Raw genomic sequence first — 23,289 nt, 5'->3', positions numbered from 1 at the left:
TGTGTGGAAAGAGCAGGCTGTATTTAGCCTGGACACCGTCACTCCTGTCTGCTGGAGGCGGTCCAGGCCAGCCCCCACTTGTCTGCTCTACCTCCCGCTGCTCCCAGGAGGCAGCCCACCTTCTTGTGCTTACTGACCTTGAGCATCTTGGTACACCTGTGACAATCTAGTCCAGAATGTGAAATTTTAAGAGTTGTCCCACCTCTCCCCAATCCATCCCAGAAACAATGCAAGCCCCACAAAAACGCAAGTGTCTTACGTGTTTGAAGGGGCTTCACAAAGGTGGAAACCAGTCTGTCCTCAAACCTGGCTTGCCAGGCTTGAGGGGTTCATTGGAAGGAAGCCAGGACACCCCCCTGCCTAGCCACCAGCCACAGTTCCATTTTCTGTCGGATTAGTACAGTGCTAACGAATCTCAAAAGTCTGGGACTGGCAGGGTAACCAAACGCACGTTATGCGGCTTTGAATGCAAACAGCGCTGGAGGCTCACACCACCCCAGTAGGAACACAGAAGCAGCAGGAACCCTGTTTGAGAACATTTGCCCTTTAATTTGCATTGAAAATCAGTCTTTAAATATTTCAGTTACAAGTTCTCAATAGTGAAGACATAGATGCTGCAGGCACTCAGTATTGACTCCCATCCCTTCCCTCCACCCCATCCCCTAGGCTTGTTCCTCCGCTCAAGGTACAAATGGGCACTCTGCATTAAAATGGCTCCTGGTGTCAAGTGTCAGCAGCCTCAGGCCTGAATGCCGCTGCGAAGCCCTGTAGCTTTCGACAAGACGGGTGCATTTAACCACGTTCCCAGAATCCCAGTGACTGTGTCCAGACCCATTGGCCAGTACCTCGGAGGTAACACCGGCCGTTTCCGGTGCACTAGTGTCCTGGGGCTGGTTTCCCCCCCAGTCTGTCCTCCCCCAGACCTGCGTTCTGCAGAGGAAGAGCTAAGGCCCCCTTCCTAAGGGCCAGGATACAGGAAGAAACAGAACGGCCTCTTCAGTCCACGTGCTTACATCAATGGAATTGAAAGGCTCAAGGCCACCTGAGCCAGTGCACAGGTAGCCTCCCTCACCCATCTCTACCAGGCTCCGGCCCACCCTCCACTGCCATGATGTGCTAGAATCAGCTCTAAATGAGAACAACGTGCTAGAATGGTTCCTAGCAACCTGGAAAGGTTGACACAGCCACAGCCGTGCGTGACTGTACCAAAATGGGTCTTCCTGGTATGAGGCTATGACAGAGTCTGTGAGGGCAGCCCCGGGGTCTGTTCCTTCGTTTACAACTTCTGACCTGGGGGGAATCTGCCCTCTCCCCCTCAACACTGCCAACACCCCAGACCCCTGGCCTGTGCTTCCTGGAAGAGGTAGAAGAGGCATCTTGAAGTCAATGACAGCTGAGAATGAAGATGCATTTAAGAAGCAAAGCAGCACCTCTTGGCCAGTGGTCAGTAACCCCCACACAGGTGGAACCAGGTGAGAACGTGCCCAGCTAGGACAGAGGCTGCTCCGAGCTTGGGAGGCATGGCACTCTCCTAGGCAGCTCTGGGAGAACACACTTTCAAATGACTGAAACTTAATCACATGGTCCCCAGTGGCTTCCCTATAGTATATATGCTGGCACAGGGGAGAAGCAAAATTACCTCTGCAGAGGGCTAATGGAAGAGAGGCAGGCATATTAATGAGCATCCGTTAAGGCTCTCCGCCTCCCTCAAGCCTAAGGAAATGAGATATTTGAGTGTTAAGAGACGGGTGCAGGGAGGGAGAGAGCCCGGTAGGAACCCCAAGAAAAGACCTGTGACTGCTGGTTACAGAGTGCCCTGGCTCTCCTGCTGGAGGCCCGCAGCATGTGCCTGTCTGTCGCCAGGCTACCCCGGGACCCACGTGGGGGCAGGGAGAAGACTGGTTTTCAGTTCCTGTGTGGTCAATATAGCGGGTATGTGACTTCCTCCTAAAGGTCCAGTAGGAGGACTCTGGGATCCTCCACAGCTGCCTTGATTTTGCGAAGGAAAGTCACGGCCTCTCTGCCGTCAATTAGCCGATGATCATAGGTCAATGCCACGAACATCATGGGCCGCACCTCCACCTGCAGAGAGAAGAAGTTTACAGATTTGTCTGCAGTAGAACAGGAAAAGCCCCACTGAAGTGGGGAGATGAAAAAAGCACGGCCCATAAGAAAGCTCCCGGTGCCTCTTCTATTGACATTGCTTCTAGATACTTACGGTATTGTTAAAGACCAAGCCCCTCCCCCTTCCTTCCTCCACTCAGAAACAAGTACAGACAAGCAAACAGGAGTCCCCTCACAACTGCCTTTTTAAACTCACTCTGCCCTTTACTCGTCTCTTTTCTACAGGACAAGTTTCCCCTTCAGTTCTGGCTGCCACAGTTACTTCTTTAAGGTTATAACTTAAACATTATTTTTAAACCTAAGGTCTGCAAATTCTCTGAAATTGCATGCAAAGTTGTGTGTGAGCATTTTCAGGGGACGTCTACGATTTTCAGATTCACAAAGAAGTCAGTGACCCAGAAACGTTCTAAACACAGCCCCAGAAAATGTTTTCCTCCTGACATGTCTTCCAGGGCTGGCTCCACACCCGCTGACATCATTCTCTGGACTCCCAGAGAACCTCTGAGCCTTATCCCACACTTGCAAGCTCACGGACCACTCTGCACAGTTGTCCTTTGTTTCCCAGGGGCAAGGACCAAGCCTCCAGCCGCATCCCCACTCCCTGGAGCGCCTGGAGAATGAAGCCTGAGGACTGCCCTGGATAAAGGGGCAAGCCTTCTTAGCTCAGCCATCCTCAAACTTTAATGTGCCTCAGAATCATCTGCATTTCCTGCTTCAACAGGTCCAGATGGGGGTCCAACAATCTGCATTTCTAGTAAGTTCCCAGATGATGCTGACCCACACACCACAATTTGAGACTCAGCACCTTCGCTATTAAGTTAGAAACTAAGATGAAACTTTTGCCTGAAATTACAGTGACTCTTTTACACTTAGCGTTTAGTTAGGCTCCCTTCTCATCGCTGAGCTGCTAGGACACTAACGGTGATGCTCTCACCTTGCCTCCCACAGCCACTGGCCTGTCAAAGATCGCGTGCATGCCCAGGATGGCAGACTGGGGCGGGTTGATAATGGGTGTTCCAAAGAGGGAGCCGAAAACGCCTCCATTGCTAATGGTGAAAGTACCGCCGTCCATATCTTCAATGGCGAGTTCATTCTTTCGGGCCTAAAAACAGATTTCGTAATTGAAATGTAAGGTCATCTGAGCTTTCTTCACCTACAGGAGGTCCAGAAGGCTCATGTCTGACATCAACAGTCCAAGTCCCGCTCCCACTGAAAGTCGTTCAGCTGCGATGCCTGGACCCAGTGCCCCACGAAAGGACAGGCACAACACTCAGGCCCTTTTCCAGCAGGCCTCACCGGTGAGATCTTCATTCCCAAGAGCACGCTAAGCTGCCAGACATCTCTGCTTTGGCTCTTGGGGGCGACAGACTTTGTACCCCTTACGGAGCATACCAGCCCAGCTCCCTGAGCACTGCTCACTGGTAAGCCCCGCCCTCCCCTGGCGCCCTCCCTGGACCGCCCCAGCAAGCTGGCGCACATGCTGCGTTCTACTTTACCTTCTCTCCCAGTTCGCTGATGGTTCGCTCAATGTCTGCATAATTCATAGTTTCCACATTCCTGATGACAGGAACCACCAGACCCTGATGAAAGTAAAAAACTGTTTTCAGCTGCAAATTAAAGAGTACCCTTCACAGTTATAACTCCCTTGATTCAAGTCAACGGTCTCCCCTTCCCAGAATATCTAATTACTCAATGTAATTAACAGAGTCTAAAATATTTAGGCTTGACATTAAAAGAGTGTGATATAGTCAAAAACAGATTACTCTTTTACTAACTCCTTTCTAAAGTGACATAGTTACAGACACAGTCTGTGCCCGGGTGTCTGCCTCTTCACACAAACAAGGTGAGAATCTAAGACCAGAGCGCGCCGCCCGCCCCGGCCCAACACACCCGTGGCGTGGCCACCGCGACGCTGATGTCAATGTAATCTCTGTACACCACCTCTTTGGTTGCATCGTCAATCACTACGAGAGAAAAAACACACGTCACATACAACTCCCAAGGCCTCAGCTGATGAGGTAACATTTGCACGAATAGAATAAAACCCCACAGTGCTCAATATACTGTGGGCTGACCAATCGGCATGAAAAGCACCGCATTACCAGTGCCAAGCTCCCCTCACTTCCGTGCTAACCAATCGTACCACATCTCCCAAGTGCCCTGAAAGAAGAGCCTGGGGGCCACGTCTGCGGCAGCCCTCAGGAGGGTTCAATACACTGGCTCACTTGAGACAGGCACACTTAACGTTCTTACTAAAGAGTGCTCCCTTAGCTGAGAACGGCTAGGTTTAAAAAGTGCTCCTGCTCAGCAAAAGGCAAATTAGCAAGTGGGGGTGGGGGGACACTGCCCGTTAGCTGCCCACTCTCAACAAAGGGGACAAGGCATGGGGAAAAGCTCTTTCTAGGAGGTTCAGGAGAATGCAGGGTGGTCTGGTTTTAATACTGCAGCTTGAGGGAGCAAGCAGCACCTGACAACTTAGGTCCAGTGCTCACAAAAAATACAGGCTTGGGAATCTTTCCACAGAAAGTGTGTGTTGTCCTGTTAGATTAAAACACCCAGGAAGAGCATGTAAAGTGAAAAAGAGGCCAGAAGAACTCAGAAATGCCCACGTGTATGGTCAGGCAGAAAGAACAGAGCCATTCAGGAAGCATGGAAGAAACGAAGAGGTATATACATGGGCAAAACAAAGACAGCCCTTCCGTCTACCTAGAGCACAGAGTTGATGGAAGGGACTGGTGCTTCTAGTTCTAGATCTTTAGGGACCCTGGCACTGCTGAAGGTTGTAAAAGTGTCAATGTCCCTTCTTCAATCTTCCAGAGAACAGAGAAGTATCTATATAGGAAAGGGAACTGCTTGTTAGGTCAACATTTCAATTATGTAGGTGAGTAAAACCGAAGGAAAATGAACACTAAGTCCATAACAGAGGAGCCGAGGCCTCCCAGCGAGGCCCATCAACCAGAAGTCAAAGGTCACCCTGGAGCCTGTGCCAAGTGTGGAAGTCAGGCCCCAAGACACCAGAGCCCTTGGGAAGGCGAGTGCCACACAGAGAGTGAGCTTGCACCCTGCCAGGAGAGACCTAGAGTGTCCAAACTAGGCAGCGGGAAGAGGAACCTTCTGTCCGTTTAGTGGGGACAAAGGAATTATGATGCCGTTTCAGGAAGGTGAAATAAGGAGTGCCTGGGGAGACACTCATGTTTTCACAGGTATGAAACAAGAAGCCTTGGTCTGCTGACCCCCGTCCTTGTGTCCGTGTGGGAGGTCTGCGTTCACGCACATACCTCCCAGGGCCCTACGCTGCTGGTCGCCACAGACTCACCTGCATTTACAATAGGCTGCTCCTGCAAGGCGAAGGCTGAGGCCTTCACAAAAGCCGACATGAAGCCCAGTTTAAGGTTATGTTTCTTCAGAAAAGCATCTTTGTGCCGGGCCCTCATTTCCTGGATGTTACTGCAAAAACACATTACAAAACAAACTGACTACAAATGAAGCCTCGACTTTGACTTTCACACTGGTTTCTAACTCTGTGTACACAGCTGGGTAAGATTTTTCTCCCTTACTCTGTACCGTAAAGTTCAACTTTTGAAATAGTCCACTAGAGGTCAACACAGTAACCTTCTTTGCTCCTTTACGAAATAAACCTGGATAGGAGGAATCAGGTCCAATCTATCTTTCAGGGGGGCTGAGCCCTATACAGGCCCCTTCCTATTCCACAAGTCACAGACTTCAGTGGCAGATAATGAGTAAGAGACGCACCACCACACCAACATCCTTGCCCTGGAAGAGAAAGTGATTTTCAGCTACACTAAAATCATGAGCTATCTACCCTGAAAAACTTTTTTTAAGCATAAATTCCACAAAAATAGGCAATATTTTTATTACTTATTAGAGTTTTTAAAACACCAAACTTGATTATGACGTCCTTGTGACATGCTTCCTATCTCCTAATTATGAAAATAGAACCCGCCCCCCAAAACACTCCACAGGTACACAGGCTCCACGTGAGCAAGGCAGCCATGCGTGGAAGGTGTGACCCAGCGTTCTCTTAGGCTGACGGGAAAGCCAGTAAAGGCACTCGTCACCTCCCCAGAGCAAGCAGCCCCACCCACCTGTCCCCTCACACAGGGCCCCCCGCCCCCACTTCCTGTTCGGGTCAATGCTGGGCACCAGGATTCAAATATGTGTAACACACACACAGCTCTCGCCCTTAAGATCAACTGAATGGAGGTGTTCCCCTGGTGTTTAGACGGGTGGCTGTGTGTGAACCGAAGCTTTCCAAGCGCGACCAGCCTCCTGAGGGGCCTCTACAGCGGGAAGCGCCTTCGTTCCTTCAGGACCGGTTTTCCCACAGACGCCCCACACACGTGCTGCTGCAGAGCTAGTGGGAAACGGCTTTCCCACCATTTTCGGAAGAAATCTCAGTATTTATCGGAATACAGTTCTGTGATGGAAATCGAATTTAACTGTATCTCAGGCCCAAATGCTCAGTTCTCCCTTTCTCCCTCTAACGACCTAATTTGACATTAGCATCAAAGATAAGATGATACAACTTTAACCCCCCCTTTCAGACCTTTTGTTTCTTAAAAAGGAAGTTGTCCTAGGGGGACTGATTGAGTTTAAACGTTTGTTTTCCTGAGTCTAACCTTATTTAGTGCTAGGGTTACCGCCCTAAAGACATTACTGGTTCCCAAGACACAAGAGCTGCAGAAGAGGGACCCAGAAGTGATAAACATCGCTGCTCTCCAACCTGCCCCAGTGCAGCTGTCTGGTCATTAAGCAGTTTCTATTTCAGAGCCCTGTCCTTGGAGGCAGAGGCTGGGACAACAGGGAGAGGAGAAGGATTCTCAGAGAGGCCCCTATGGGTTAGCTGATCAGCACAAGACCCAAAGGGCATCGATCTAAACTAAATTACTGACTGCAGCGGGACCCCAGGCCACCATCAGGTGACACCTTGATTAGCTGCTAAAAAGAGACCCAACTATTACTCCTACCTTCCAATCAGAGCTGTTAAGCCAGCTGCATCTTTTTCAAGGCCACAAATATTTACATGTTCTGTCTTAAGATATTGGGTAGAATTTCAAAGTCCAATTCAATTTGTGCACAATTTGGCCCTAATGCACTGAAACCTAAGCTGCAGACTTCGTGACTCATTAGTCAAGGTCCTTCCCTACATCCTATGGACAGCAGAGAAACCTCTGGCTTGAATGACACCCAGTCTTTTCAGGAAGCTTCACAACAGAAACTATTACCACCTCATTTATCAGAAATCACAGGATCCAGGAATAAAAGTCTAAAAAGCCGAGCTTTTTAAGTCGCAGAGGGGACAGGTATATAGTATTAACAGTCTATCAGAGAATGAATGAGCAGGTCACTCTGCTGAAGTCAACAAGCAATACAAAGCAGCAGGTACCTCTTCCCTCTTAAGTCAGTTTTGGAATTAGCACTAGGTGGGGACTGGGGCAAGTTCAAAAGTGTTCTCCAGAAAAAAAGGGTAAGGCCCTGGCCAGTGTGGCTCAATTGGTTGGAGCGTTGTCCTGTAAACTGAAAGGTCCTGGGTTCAATTCCCAGTCAGGGCACATGGGAATTGTAGGTTGTGGGTTTGGTCCCCACCAATCGATGTTTCTTTCTCTCTCTTGACGTTTCTTTCCCTCCCTCTACCCCTTAAAATTAATAAGCATGTTCGCAGGTGACAATAAGGAAGGAAGGAAGCAGGGAAGGCAGGCAGGAAGGAAGTAGATAAGAGGACTGGGGCTCTCACCTCATGTCAATCTCGTTGAACGTCGTCAGCATCGCACACGTATTCTGGGCTTCCTTCAGTCGCTGGGCAATGCGTTGCCGCATCCTGTTCATTTTTTCCTGAAAGTCAAAGCAGGACGAATACGGACAACCTGGGTCTCTTTGGATCTAGCACCCCCATTAAGTCCGAGGGAGCGCCCCCCCGCCAGGAGTGGGTGGTCAGGGTTATTCACACCCTAGTACAACAAGAGCCGCAGGCTTCCCCTTTCCTGTGCCCTTGCTCCAGACGTGCTTAAAGTCTGACCTAGAATGGAGGCCCCGGAAATGGTGTGATCTAAAACCAAACAGATTTATGAAAAGGAAGAGTGTGGTGTGGAGCTAGTCAACCCAGGGATCACTACAGAAAGCGCAATTTCTAGCGTTAAAAGACTTGCATGAGAATAGCTACTTGTGGAATGGAAACTCACAAGCAGTAAACTTTGAGGCCATAGTATTCTCAGGCAGAGGAACCCACACCCTTGACCATATTTCCTTGAGGTTTTATGTCTGCCCCTGACAGCCACTGCTACTGTGTAGCCCTCAGCTAGGCATCCCGGAGTATAGGAATGGAGCTCACTAAACCACTTACCTGAGGTGTGTTAACGCATCCCCGCCCTGCCACGACACTAAGCTACCATCCCTGCAGATATTTTGCTCCCCAGGACATCTCAGTGGTAGCACAACAGACTGGGAAACACCACTGGACAAGCGTTCACTGTGGTCCTAGTCGTGTCATCTGACAGTTCACGACTGTGAGCGAGTCACTTCCCAGACTCAGTTTCCTTGTCAAGGTCAAGAGAATAAGCAGCCAGCCATTCAAAGGGAGGCACCACCACACCCACCCTCCACCGATCTCAACACTGTCCCTGGGCCTCTTTCCTGGAAGTAGTTCTCACGAGCTTACCCGATGTTCTAACCGCAGACCTTTACCAGCTCCTGGCTCAGCTACTGGAGCAGCAGCAGTGGGTTTCACTGCAGACACTGAAATGAAGAGGGCATGGGCACAGCCGCATCAGAAAACGAGTGAACCACTTACTGAGCACACACCAGTGCTTTCGCACCGTACTGCCACTCAATCCCCAAGACATTCTGAGGTACACTGGCACCATTCCCACTTAACACATGAACAATCTGCTCAGAGTAGTCAAGTAACTAGCCAGAAGTCACAGAGCTGTGAATAGAAAGCTGGGATGCAAACCCAGGTGTTCTGATACAGTCTACAGCTCTATAAAGCAGCCAACAGAGCCTGTTCAGAGCCATGATTAGTCCCAGACTTCGCCCTGTGAGGAAACATGATATTAGCTGAGACTGTTCTTCTCCCACATAACGTCACGCGGGAGGCGGCGGCTCACCCGGTTTGCTGGCAGGAGGTTGTGAGGGCGAGGGCACCGGTGGCATCTGAGTGGGGATGGAGGCTGCAGAGGGAGGAGGAACTGCTGCTGCTACAGGTTCTGCTTTTGGGGGCGCAGCAGCAGGGGCTTCAGCTGGCGTGGCCTTAGGAGGAGCAGCTGGAAAACAAGGAAAAGCAGTTGCCATTGGCAGTGTCTAGAATGGAAAAATCAGATACTAAGCAGAATTTAGCAGCAGAAGCTCCATCTCCAATCAATTAACAAAGCTTCCTGGGCGTCTGCTCTGCAGGCAAGGCAGGATGACACACCTTGATCTAAGGTGCCATTCCATCTCCAGGGCTCCCACACGTCCTACATCAGGTTAACTAAACTCAGCCGCCTTCCTAACTTCACAAATACCTAACTGATCACCAAATTCAGCAAGTACTTTCAAAGCAAACCCAGGCAATCTAAGATATTCAAAAGTCTTACATAAAAATAACATTTCTAGGTAACATAATAGTGGTAGTCTCATCTTCTATTTTAACATCACATGCGGAAGAGTATTCCTAACTATTAAAAAAAAAAGGTTCGGGGGGTGTCCAACCTTTTGGCGTCTCTGGGCCACACTGGAAGAAGAGCTGTCTTGGGCCACACATGAAATGCACTATGACACGTAATCACAAAAAAATCTCGTACCGTTTTCAGTAAATTCCTAATTTTGTGTTGGGCCACGTTCACGGCCATCCTGAGCTGCACGTGGCCCACGGGCCACAGGTTGGACACCCCTGGGAAATAATCAACAGCTCATTTAGACTTAAAAAGCTCAAAGCATTTCATCCAGGATGACTCTCATAAACCAATGAGGTAGTCAAGTAATAAACTCACAAGGTCAAATTAGTTTATTTTGATTTTTTCCATCTGGACATCACATCTGGTCTTATATGTAACTTAGAGCTTTTTCAAAGGAATAAACCATCAGAAAATGAAATTCTTCAACTGAAGAACCAATCTTCTCCCCTAGCCTTCTAGTCCTTCTACGGCAGATTCTTTCCATTCTGGGTTTCTACATGGCCCTGATCAATCTCAGTGATGTAATCCGCCATCCCTCTGCTATATACTTCAACAATGAAGAAGAAATAAACTTTAGCAGTAACAGCCTTTAACTGAGAATCAGAACGCTGACTATAAGGTCCAGTACAAATTAATTTCCTTCTCATTTCTTCCTCAGAGAAACAGCAACCCTCCCTAGAAATGTAGTGAGAACAGATATAAAAACACTACACTAAACTCTCCGTAACAGACACCATGAAATACTGCTGCTTCTCACTTTAGAACAGTGGCCCTCAGCGCTGGCTGATCAGAATCACTTGGGGGGCATCAAAGCACATGCGAGCACAGTACTGTAACAGATAACTGACATCTTGTAACCCCAGATTTAATATATCAGAATCCCTGGACCATGGAGTCTAGGCATTTGTACTATTTCTAAAGTTTCCATGTGATTCTGATGCCAAGGTTGAGGAGGAAAAAAAAATCACTATCTTTAGAATCTTGATTTGTTGTTGTTGTTTTGATTATATTCCTCTCATTTATTTTTTCCCTGTCAATCTTTTTTTAAATTAAATACTTTTGAATTTTATTGTTGTTCAAGTACAGCTTTGTCTCCCCCCACACCCCTCCCCACCACCCTAGCCATCCCCACCTCCCTCCAGTTTCCAACCCCCCCTTGTTTTTGTCCATGTGTCCTTTATAGTTGTTCAGAATCTTGATCTCTCTCATATCTTCAAGAAAAAGTCTAGCATGAGAAACATACATGGAAAGAACAGTGTTGTGAATTTTAATACCTCTTTCTTCTATAACTTGACACGTAAAGTTCACATCATGTAAGTATTGCCCCTCTTATTCCCTCAGCTAAGAGCAGCTGGAATGCCCAATTGTCTTCGAGGTACCGAGGAATTAATTAGGACACCATGCTCAGCCCCATCCCAAAGGGCGAGGCCAAAGCCCCTGGCAACGGGAGTGTCTTTACCGCCAGTTTTCCTGAGCGTGAACAGAGGAGTGCCTCCTTCTACCTTCCCCCCGTCAGGTACCAACAGGGCTTCAATAACGCCATTTGCTGGTGACGGGACCTGCACGGATGTCTGGAAAAGAAGGACAGACGGATAAAGAACCCACATTTTTACTCAGCATTATAAAATTAATTGTCCAGAATGTGAAATATGAGTCACAAGAGTTGCAACACGGATGTACGAGACTGTGCGTATGGAAATGCGAAGGCCACGCTTTCAGACTAAGAGTATGACAAGCCAATGCTGTTGTGAAGACTCACCCATTCTCAGAAACATTAAAGCAACGCTCAGTTCACGAGTCTCCAGGTGACACCCGAAAAACAACTGGCAACCAACTGCGTGCGGACATGCGCCCACGGAGCTACAAAACTACCACTAAAGCATCTAGTACCCACACCTAGAAAAGCAATGTTCGATCGGTGTGCCAGTTGGGGGCACTGACCTCTTTTCCCTTAGATTGTCAAATACAAAAATGACAACAGCCAACCAGCAATAGCCATCCAGTGCGAATGAACCAGAAGTATACCTATTTTGTCAGATCAGCCAAAAATATATTTTTTGGTGTTGCAGAATTTTAGTAATTAGTTTATGTATGCTATGAGATGAAAAGTTTGAAAATTACTTAAACTTTTAAAAATTTTAATGAGCTATTCCAACATTATTACAACTGTGTTTAGAGCCAGTTAAAAATTATCTGTAAACAACAGTTAGGTCCCTGTTTCTTTCGTTAGGTTACGAAACCAAGGGGAGACCATAAAAATTGGCACGGATATAGGACAGGCCTACCTTGTCAGTTTCAATCTCACAAACCACTTCATCTTCTGCAACTGTGTCTCCAACAGCTGAAAAGACAGTCAAAGGCTACCTGTCAGGGGGCCTCGAGCAGCCACAACATCCCCTGTGGAAGGCATTCCACCCCTCTCCTACAGAGCCAGGAGAAAGCCCGCTGCTTGTGAAGACAAGGACAGAGCGCAGGTCCGCTGATTACTGTCAGGGGGGTGGGGAGTGGCGGCAGCGGGACTTCTAGAAAGCACTCAGACTGAAGAAGTGAGAGGGCCCGAGTCTCACCTTTCTCCCACCTGACATCCCCCTCTGTGACAGATTCTGCAAACGCCGGGGTTTTGACTGTAATCACATCATCCTCTAGGAAAAGAGCAAAAAAGAAAAATCACATGTAATCCATATTCTGTTTCCTTAAAATTTTTTTCTTTAATTAAACTGAGGCAATTGTTGCTCTTCCCACTAAAACTCCACTCCCAAGAAGGCAGAGCTGAAGGCAGGTACTTACTGCACACAGCTGTAGTTCTGAAGAAGCGAATGCTGAAGACACTACTATTGTTAATGCTATAAAAGAAACATAAAAGTAAACTCCTTTAGCAAGTGAGCCACTCACATTTGAGGCACCACGGATCACTTTCCCTTTAACTCAGTCATTCTCAGCCAGGGCTGCCCGTCAGCATCCCCTGGGGGAACTTCGGCAGGCCCCATCCCCAGAGAGGCCGCTCTGGCAGGTCTGGAGGAGGGCCCGGATGACCTGAGTGCTCTAGGCAGGGGGCTCACTGTCCACGTCCAGGACCCCACTGGGCAGTGACATGCCAGCTCTCACAAAAAAGACTTACATTTGGTTCTCTGAAAAAAAAAGCTAAGCATCTTGGTCCTTTGCACACTCACCAAAAGGACTTAACTTTCCGATTAGGTTTTTTCTTAACTAAATCCAAGTAATGGAAATTGCTTGCCTTTGTGCCACACACAATGGCATTTCTGTCCATGGGATTGCTGATTTAGATCAGATAAAGCAGTTAGATGGGGTAGTTAGCTTGAAAGTAAAACAGGTATTATTATGCAAAAAACCCTCAGGTGGTATATCCTAGTGCATTTTGGACTCATTAAAGAGGAACCTCAAAAGACCAAGGTATTTTTTACCGCACTAACTTTAAATAATGTAAACCAGAGGATGGGAACACTTTGTATGCAGGAAAGCGTTAACAATGGTCACCTCTGGGGAGGCTGAGGGGGCTTTCCCGATCTGCATTTCAGGGCTCCGTGACTATTCTATAACAAGCACCTTTACAGTAGGAGAGTAAGACAGATTTAAGTTGCCTTTTGGTATTTTTACCTTTATAATGTCAAAATAACTAAGTTCTATGTGGAATCAAGGAAAAATGCATGTTGTAAAACAGTACAGATCACAGAGTGTCCCGTGCAGAGTTTATAACCACACGCAGCACATGGGCAAGGACCAGCGTGGAACGTGCCCACGCAGACACCGCTCTGCGAGCGCGTCCAAGGACCAGGGCACCGGCCGCCTCCGGGAAGAAGAACGTGGTGGTGCAGGGGGACACGGGCTTCTCATGGACACTTTGTACTTTCGGATCACACAAATTGATAACCTACTAAATGAAAATAAAGCTAAAAACAGTTTTACAATGAAAGACGTTTGAAATAAAATGGGTATCTTATGCACAGGAAAAAATACACAACTCGAAAAGTTACTAGGTTAGGGTGATAGCCTAATGTGTAATCTACTCAAAGTTAGGGTTTTAAAAAATAATTTACTTTCAAACAGTTCTTTGTTGTATTTATTGCATGGGGATTTGTTGTTGTTCCAACTTTCATTCAAATTGCAGATGAGCAGCACATTTTGAATCTCTCTAAATAATTTTTTAAATTATAAAAGTGTTAGATGTTCACTGTAGAATATTTGGAAATAGCAAAAAGGACATTTATAATGGGACTATATCAGACAGTAGAAAACGGAACCATTTTATAACCTGCTTTTTCTCACTTCTCCTAGTGTGAACACGTTAACACAGCGTGATCTGACCAACCCCTGCTGTTTGGCCATTCTGAGGGAAATCTGGGTAGATCGGATTTCAGCATGGATTCCTAGAAACGGAATTGCTAGATCAAAAAGTATGCACAGTTCAAAGACTTATGAATGCCAAACTGCCCTCTAAAAATAACAGAGTTCATGCTTCTAGTACTGACTGCATCATCTTCTCAAAAATAAAAAATAATCCCACTGGAAAGCACAGTGAAGGAGCTCATCTGCTGACCCTGCATTTTGAAGACTTTCCCTGCAGAGATTTCCCTTCCTTGATAGCAGTTTACTAGGTAACTAGAGAGCATCCTCTTACCGCCACATTGAAAACACTTGGAAGGCAAAGTAGCATTAAGCAACATTCATAAGCAGAAGTTAATATGAAACACACATGGGTAGCCTTTCTCCAAACTTTGTATTATGCAATAATAGCATTCCGTCCCAAGTAGTCAAAGTCCCAGGACTCAATCGACTAGCCTGTTGCTTTTACTGTTTCAAAAATGAGTAACTGTGCTATCGAGAGGATGCTCTCAATCTCCACAATAAATGTACCTCCAGCCCTTCAGCTGCACTTGTATCCAACCAGAATATTATTTAGGAGCACCCTTCTATACCTATTAACCATAAAGAGAGGGTTCCAACTTCACTTTTGTTATGACCTAAGCACTTTAGGACAGGCACACTCCTGATCCAGCACTTGACATGGGGCTTAAGCTCAAGGGATATCATATGTCGAAAATTAACATCAAGGTTAGGTCTAGGGACTCAACATGACCGCCTAGGTTTCTAGCCCTGGAAGCCAGTGAAGAAGCAAATGGTCAAATGTAGAACTGGTATCGTAAATACCCCATGGCCACATAACTGTGCTCCCAGTGATACTTACGCAATCTTCCTGCTGTCAGGGTAACCTGGTCCCTGACATAAGGAGACCCCTGCAAGAAACAAAAAAACTCTTAACCAACAACTCTTATATAGGATACCTGCTGGGGAGGGAAAGGAGTCTATTCACCCCCTAACTCGGAGACAGAGCAGGATCAGCTATGGGCAACAATATAATCTTTATCACAGAGTCCTGCTTCTTCAACTGTTCCACCAAAGTAACCATAATGGCAGAGAGCAAGGGGTATGTGGGGTTGAAAGTGGGTATGTGACTGAGGAGAATTCTCAGGGCATAGCCTGAAATAGTTTTATCTTTATTCAACTTAAAATTCATAAATTTTCATTATCCCTAATAGGTTTTCCTAATAAATGTCTCTACTCCCCAAGTCTTCAAATACACTGAAGCTTGAGAAGGATACATATTAGCTTACCCTATAACTACACATAGCCTAATCTGAGAAACAGTGGGAATGTTTGGCCTGGGTTTGTTTCCCTGGTTACTTAAAATGCACGGGGCTGGAAGTCTTACTGCCTAAACCCTAGTAGCAAAGACTCGACTACTTTTAAGCCCACACTCTCCAGCTTGTCCTAAGACTGAGCAAATCATTATCCCTCCTTTCAGTTTACCGTCTCCCTGAAGTCTTCTAGGCGGTAACACTCAAAAGGTGGGAGTCACTTTCTGCTTCACCATCCTTATCACAGGTAATTGCACTTCCCCAACTAACAACTACTTACAACAGCGGCCTCACTTGAGGATATTCTTTCATTTTTTCCCAATCTATTAACAACCCCTTCCGAACTAGTGGTTCAGGAGACACCGAAGGGGAGACAGCTCTCTCTTGTGCCCACCTCCCCACAAACATCCCCAGGGTTTCAGAGTCAAGTCACCTCTATGTCCAGCAGCCAATGACTCTAGAGCACAAATCCCAAGTATAACAGCATGTCTCTGACTTAGAACAGCCAGCGGTCCATGCTGATTCTTAGAACCTGAGTCCAATTTAGGGTTCGTCCTACAACAAGTTTCATTTGTACTGTGTTTTAGGGTTTATAAAAAACTTTCACACAATGACCTGATTTTGATTTTCGTGTCTCACCGCCCCCTGAAGTGGAACAACCATCTTTCTTTACTCCCGTTTCACGTATAAGTGTGGCTGCTACAGGCTAAGGTGCGAGCCCAAGGTGAAGCCCTGAGCCGCAGTACAAACCCCAGCGAAAACCCCAGCGAGAGGCTGTTTCCAGCCGGACAGCTTCCTTCCCATTTCCGTGACCAGTCAGGTCACTTCCAGCCTGAAAACCTTTGCACAAACAATTCATTTTGCCTGATATATCGTTCTCTTAGATAACTCCTATGTACTCTTCAAGGCTTGGCTTAAATGTTACTTCTTCACGGAAGCCTTAACTGACATTCACACCACATGCCCCACCTTCCCCAGCTGGGCTGTATCATCCCACCCTCTCATTACAGCCTGCACTTGTCTTTCATAACAATCACAATGTAAGTACATCCCTATGCGTGGATAAAAATATACCTGCTCTTTCTCCAGCTAGCACGTAAGATCCTTGAAGGTAGAGACCATCTGTATTTCTGTCACTGAGCACAGTGCCTGGCATGTAGTAAGAACTCAATAAATTGTCTGTTGAGTACATGAGTCAGGCTGGGGAGTCAGGTAGACCTGGCTGAGTGACCTTGGTCAAGGCACTTGACCTCTCTGAGCCTTGGGTTCTGCATTTGTAAAACAGAATACTTCTAGTAGTGTTTCTTAGTGATTAACTAAAAAACACACAGAAAGCCCACAATAAGATTGACTCATTCAACAAATATTCCAGGCATATAAGAAATTATTGGGATAAAATCTAAATTCCTTCCCGTGGTCTCTAGACCATCTTCTATTTCATGCCACTCTCTCCCTCAACCAAAATGCTCTGACCAAATCACCTTTTTTTTCCAGTTCCGAAGCACTGCTAAGTTCCTTCCTTCCTCAGGGACTTCGCACATGCCATTCCCTTTCCTCTTTCTGCTCTTCACCGCACAGCTTTAAAGTCATGTACTGTAGCAGAGTCTGCTGCCACCTTCGTCTGCTTTCTTCTCAGCATTTAACCAAAATCGGTGATGGTTCATTCACTTAGCAATTTACACTTTGTCTTTCCCACTAGATTGTAAACTCCAGGAGGACAAGAATCTCTCATTGCTGTAGGCCTTACATGGATACAGTAGAAACTTTGTAACTATGTACTAAAGGAGTAAGTGGTCGCTGTTATTACTAAGTAACACCTTGTTTCATGCCTGTGTGTCTGAGCACTGAGAAACGCCAGCACCCCGACTCCTCACACACTCTGCCCAGGAAGAGAGCACTTTAGAGGACGGCGAAGGCAGAACTTACCAGGCAGGGAACGTCTCCCTAGAGGGCAGTGCCCCTGTTGAGAAAGAAGACATTACGGACGTCACCCAAGGCGAAAGGAGGGGAGAAACAGCTTTTTCTCTTAAATACTCAAAGCTGTCCAGGTGCTGGTAGCAGGTGAAGCTCCTGAGTCCAAAAAGTAAAAGCAACGACCACGGCTCTCAGACTCAGCACAATGGGCCTGCCAAGCATCTCGACTTCCCGGCGGGAGTGAATACCCACTGATTCTAGCAGAAGAGAAGGGACGGGCCCCAGGATACCGCCGGGGGAGTCCCGGCGCCTCCTCCCAAACTCTGAGGCTCGCGTCGGGGCGGGCACGGCTCTAGGCATCTCCTCAGCCCCGGCACGCAGGGTGGGGTACAGCAGGGACGGTGCGCCGGTAACCTCGGGAAGGCGAGGGGCCGCTGGGCTCCGCAACAAGGCGCGGAGGGCAACAGCAGCCCTAGGCCACCCAGCCCGCGGCCTCTGCGTCCCGGTGCCCTTGGTGCCCGGCCTGGCCGACGCACCGCACCTCTGCGCCCAGCAGCCGGTCTGCCCACCGGAGGGTTTCTCGCCCGCCGCGGCCCCGGCCCGGCCCGGCCGAACCGTACCTTCTGGAAGGCGGAGAGCGAGCGGCTGAATGCCCGGGACACGCAGCGAGACCGGGACAGCATCGCGGCTGCGGCGGCGGGGAGCGGAGGGCGGGCGGACACCGGATGTCGCGCCCCAGTAATAACCGGAAGTGGGGCGGGCCGCGGCACCGCCGCGCGGGGAGGGGTGTCCGGAACGAACCACTGCCCGGCTGGGGGAACCCACCGCCGCGAGGCAGCCCCCGCCTCGGGCCAGCTGTCCGTGCGAGTGAACCTACAGCTGTGGGCTGATTCGGGAGCCAGCTTCGCTGCCTGCCGGCCTGGACTGGCCTTCCCGAGGGTGCCTACGACTGTCCGGCGACCAGGTTGTCCCCGGGGTCCCGCACCCCACCCCCCGACATTTCTGCGGAGCTGGCTCAGAGCTTGGCTCCTTTCTTTCCTGGGAGCCGGGGGCACCACGCCATTCCTCTTCTGCACAACCGGGAAAGAGCAGCAGGCGGGCACGGACTTTGAACCTGGACCCTGGCGACTCGCCTGCCTGATTTTACACTTGCTTTGCCTTGGGCAGGTGACACTTCGGCGACGACCTCTGATCATCTCTACTCCCTACTCGAACTCTCTCCAGCCTGGCTGATTGGTCTTCATACATCCTCTGCATTTCGGGGGCTGTTCATTTGTCACTCTACCCCTAGAATATATAAACTCCACAAGATGAGGGACCTTGGCTTGTTCAGTGCTGTGGCACCAGCACTGCGAACAGAGACTGGCATGGTTAGGTGTGCAATAAATGTTTGTGGGCCTTGCAGCCTTGGGCAGACCACTCTGCCCCTACCTTCATAGTGAAAGCACATAGCACCCCCTTCTTTAGTTTCCTAGCTCCCCTTCCTAATAGAAAAGGTTTTCTATAAGCTTCTGGCTGAATTAAGAATGAATGAGTGAGTGAGCTACTTGGTTACTGCTCATACTGGTTTCTTTAGGTGAGTCATCTGGCCTGGTCTCTGAAAGCACTTGCACTGGAATTCTGGAGGGCTGGTTGGAAGCCCTAACTAGAAGTAGAACATCTTTGCCCTGCTTGCCCCAGACAAGTCCTCAGCTTCCTTCAAGGGGATTATTTTTGAAGCTTCCGAATCTGTCCTGGGCCTCCACTTACTTTCTCTACCCTCCACACCTGTGTCAAAGTTCCTTCTGAAACACAAATCTAATCCTGTCATGTCCCTGCTCAAATTCTTTCTATTGCTTCCCCCTGTTGGTAGGATAAAGTCCAAACTCCGCAGCTCGAGCAGGCACCTGGCCTCTGGCCACTTTGTGATCCTTCCCAGCGGTGCTGAGCTTTAGTCCTACCGCACTACCCAGCATAGCCCCAAAGTGCTTCTCACTCCTTCGGACGTCGGTGTGGGTTGTTCCCAGCCCGTATTTACCTAGGAACTCCTAATCATCCTCTAAAGGATGATTTCTAAAGGATGATTTTCTAAAGGATGATGAATCCTTTCAGGTAGAGTTAACATAATTTTTCTGTGCTTCCAAAGCATTGTGTCTTTATGTTGCTTTGTAATGTCCTGATTACCTGTCTGTCTCCTCTACTGGGCAGAGTAGCAGGAGGAAAGAGATGACTCTACAGGCATACCTCATTTTACTGCACTTCATTTTATTGTCGTTTACAGATGTTGCAGGGGTTTCTTTACAAATTGAAGGCAAGACCATCCACCAGCAAAAAGAGTACAGCCCACTTTATTGTAGTGGTCTGGAACCGAACCCAAAGCATCTCCGAGCTATGCCTGTATTTTCCTGGATCCTCAGTACAGAATATGGTGCCAGGTACTCTCTGGGCACTCAATAAATACAAGTAGAATGACTAAATACGTCCATGCTTACAATACTGCTGGATGCAGCTAAAGAATCCAGGGATAGTAATTAGGACTTATGGCAGTCCTTTGCAGGTGTTGCTATTAACGTTTTTCAGATGGCTACTTAATTTTTCCAGTTTTAAATAATTAATTTTTGAGATTCTTATCTCAGGTTATAAGCACCAGCCTGAATGTTGTGGCTAAGCATTTAGCCTGGAATTTCAATGATCACCCAGGTTAATCTTAGATGTTACAGCCATACAACACACACACACACACACACACACACACGTATGCACAGTCACATGCAAAGTCCCTCTCAAAGGATAAAGGTTACATTGGTTTCCTTGAGATTCGAGTATGAGTTTCTGTGGAGTCCAAGGTGCAGCGCTTTAGACGTCCACCCTCGTCTGTATTTCGGAGCCACCAGGACGTAGCGTTACCTGTTGGGACAGAAGTTTATGAATATAAGTTGTGGCAGGGTTCAAGAAAGAATTTTCTAAATTTTATTTTAACATATATATTCAAAAGGGTGTATAAATGCAGGTGTATGGTTTAAAGAAAACTAATACAAGGAATACCCTAGCGAAAGCAATGGAAGAGTCCTGTGTGACCCTCCTTGTTCCTCTGGAGTCAACCACAGCTACACTGGATTGTGTATTGGGTTGGCCAAAAAGTCCATTTAGTTTTTCCCGTAAAATGAAAGACACATTTTTCATTTACACCAATAACTTTATTGATTTGGATATTTTGAGTATGTCAGCTCTCTCCTGCTATTGGCTTCTAGTGGGTAGAGACCAGGGTGCTGCCAAACATCTCCCAATGCACAAGACAGCCCCACAGCAAAGAATTATTTGGCCAAAATGTCAGTAGTACCAAGGAGCTTCGCAAACCACCTTTGACATGTTCGATCAGTCACAGCACCTTCTCTGTACATGCACAAATCTTTTTTTGCCTTTCAGTTGTGTTTATACCTTTTTTGAAATAATAAAGCATGATATGCCTAAAATACTGTTTTTCTTCCATCTTCAATATTAAAATGGCTACACAAAAATTCACCAACTTTGATTTTTTTAAATGCACACTGAATGACAGCTGTCACAATGCAATCTAACGAAATTGTTTCGAATGAAGTTAAAGACAACTAAGCGCTACTAGAGCCATCGTTCGGGAAAAACAAAATGAACTCCTTGGCCAGCCCAGTATTAACCATCCCCTTGCTTTCACTGTAGCTCCAATATGCAGGCATCCTAAACTAGACTCGTTTTTAAATTGAAGCAAAGATTTTTGTACTTTCAAATTATGTAAGAAAAAAGTTTTTTTTCAACAAAGGATAATGACTGAGTTAATGAAAAAAACCACACTGTGCAGCTCACCTTAAACAATACACACAGCATTCTTTTCCCTCACCTGAAGTCCCCCAATGTCCGAATGAGTGGTCTGAGCTCACATCCCTGCTTACATATTTTTGAATGTTATGGATCAGGTGGTGGATGGGGCTATGGCCCAACCTTTCACCTGTGGGCTCCTTATAATAGAGACTGTACACTTTGTATTATTACTAATGGTGCCTACGTTCCATCTATCTATCTCTCCATTCAGTTGTAATGGAAAATAATGGAGAGGTGAAACCTCACTGAAAATCATGGAGACACATCGTTTGGCCTGTTTCTAATCGTAACATAAACGGAATTACAGGGCCTGTATCATTCTGCGACCTTTCACTCAACATTATATTTTGAGGACTTATCCATGTTCAGTTGAGCTGCAGTTCATTGGTTTTCATTGCTGAATTTCACAACTCGCTCCACTGCCCAAACTGAAGGAGAAGATGGCAGAAGTCAAGTGACGTTCAGGTGATTTGACGGGTGAGTTCTACCCAGCTCTGCCAGAAATGACGGCTTTGGGCCCAGCAAACAGCCTGTCCACCAGTGTCTGCACCTCTGTGGGAGGGACAAGCCACTCAGCCTCCCCTTCCTGTAGAGAGAAGATGCCATATTTTGGTGCTGGGCTGATTTCAGTATCCTCAGGAAGATACAGGGAGAAAGATGTTCACTTTGGAGCTGCCTCGCTGGGGGATTTGGAAGCAGCCGTCAGGGGCTCCCTGCTGGAGGCCAGTGCCATCAAAGATGCTGGGGAATGTAGTCCCCACGTTTCCAAGGGGCTCTCTGGGTCTTTGGACAAGGACTGAAGAGATGGCCATTTCCGGAAGGACCTCACTTAGCTGGCTTTTCTGAGCAGGAGTTGGAGTGGGGGTGGGACATGGCAGGGGGCAGCCAACCAGCTCTGGCCTCTATCTGCATATTCATAAGCCCCCACACTGGTTGGCTGTGCTAGGCAGCCCCCACTGTCCCCAGTGCCCATGGCTGCAGCAGGGCTGGGCCTGTCAGACGTGCACTGAGAAGGGGCAGAAGGCTTCCCTCCCTAGCCACAGGCACCAGGCCTGTCTGGGGAGGAAGCTGGGAAACCAAAATCACTTCCTGACCAGGGCTGGTGAAGAGTGGCTGCTCCCTCTCCTGGGGTGGTGGGCCCCACCTGCCCCCAGAGCCCAGGACTTGGACCTCCCTGAGGGCGTCTTCTCTGTGAGTAACACCATGCCTTCCATTTACCTTGCCAGAGCACTTTGTAAAAATGACAAAATGTTTATTATTAAAATGTTTAAATATGCAGGAACGTGGAGAGACTAGCAGAGACCTAGATTTAACAATTGTTCATGTTGCCGTATTTGCCCCTCTTATTTTTGTTGGCTGAAATAATTTCAAGTAAATTCAGCCATGGAGACATCTCACTCCTAAATGCCCTGGTGTGCTTCTCCGGAGCACGTTTTTTAAAAATTGAATTTATTAGGGTGACATTGGTTAATACAATTATATAGGCTTCAGGTGTACAATTCTATAATACATCATCTGTATATTGATGTATTATATAAATCTCTTCTTTCATTAGGTTCTCACCTGTCTTGAGAGAGGAGTGAGGGGGCGATTAGCATTCCTGTTTTAGAAAAGCAGAAAATGCAGAAAGTGTGGCTTGAGAGCAAATGGCTGGGAGTAGAGCTCAGCCCTCCTCATGCACAGCCCAGGGCACCTGTCTTAACTCACAGCCACGTGAACAGACCTCTCATGTCCAGGGGTGTCTTCCTAGATAGTGATAAGTCATCGCAGCCACCACATGAGCTCTGGCATGTCACTTCATCTCTCTGGGCTTTGTTTGCCTCATCCATAAAGCAAGGTCATGGCATGAACATGCCAGGTTCCCCGACACTGGTCTGTGATGTTTTCATTGGTTTTCCGAACAGACAATGCATGGAGTTTTTTTTTTTTTTAAGATAGATTTATTTGGATATTATGTTCTTTTTCCTTTTCCGTTTTTAAAAACAGGGTAGTTAAGATTCTTTTCTTTTGCCCTGGCTGGTGTGGCTCAGTGGGTTGAGCACAGACCTGCGGACCAGGTGGTTGCCGGTTCGGTTCCTAGTCGGGGCACA

At 47.5% G+C, this 23,289-nt stretch overlaps 1 protein-coding gene across 1 annotated transcript; it reads right to left on the bottom strand.

Annotated features, from left to right (window-relative positions):
* Nucleotides 1–529: 529 nt before the first annotated feature.
* DLST (dihydrolipoamide S-succinyltransferase) lies at nt 530–18,416 on the bottom strand. Its single transcript, XM_024567675.4, has 15 exons — nt 17,986–18,416; nt 17,378–17,411; nt 15,001–15,049; nt 12,585–12,640; nt 12,365–12,439; nt 12,083–12,138; nt 11,257–11,368; nt 9,249–9,404; nt 8,801–8,877; nt 7,880–7,977; nt 5,441–5,571; nt 4,015–4,088; nt 3,621–3,704; nt 3,059–3,226; nt 530–2,082 (listed from the first exon to the last, which is right to left on the bottom strand). Exons 1-15 carry the CDS (start codon nt 18,046–18,048, stop codon nt 1,948–1,950), a joined length of 1,368 nt encoding a protein of 455 aa, XP_024423443.1. The 5' UTR covers nt 18,049–18,416; the 3' UTR covers nt 530–1,947.
* Between the last annotated feature and the right edge of the window lie 4,873 nt (nt 18,417–23,289).

Source organism: Desmodus rotundus, chromosome 7 (genome assembly GCF_022682495.2).
Source record: "Desmodus rotundus isolate HL8 chromosome 7, HLdesRot8A.1, whole genome shotgun sequence".
NCBI lineage: Eukaryota > Metazoa > Chordata > Mammalia > Chiroptera > Phyllostomidae > Desmodus > Desmodus rotundus.
Note: the sequence above shows the minus strand (reverse complement) of the source record. Positions and strands in the feature narration are given on the sequence as shown.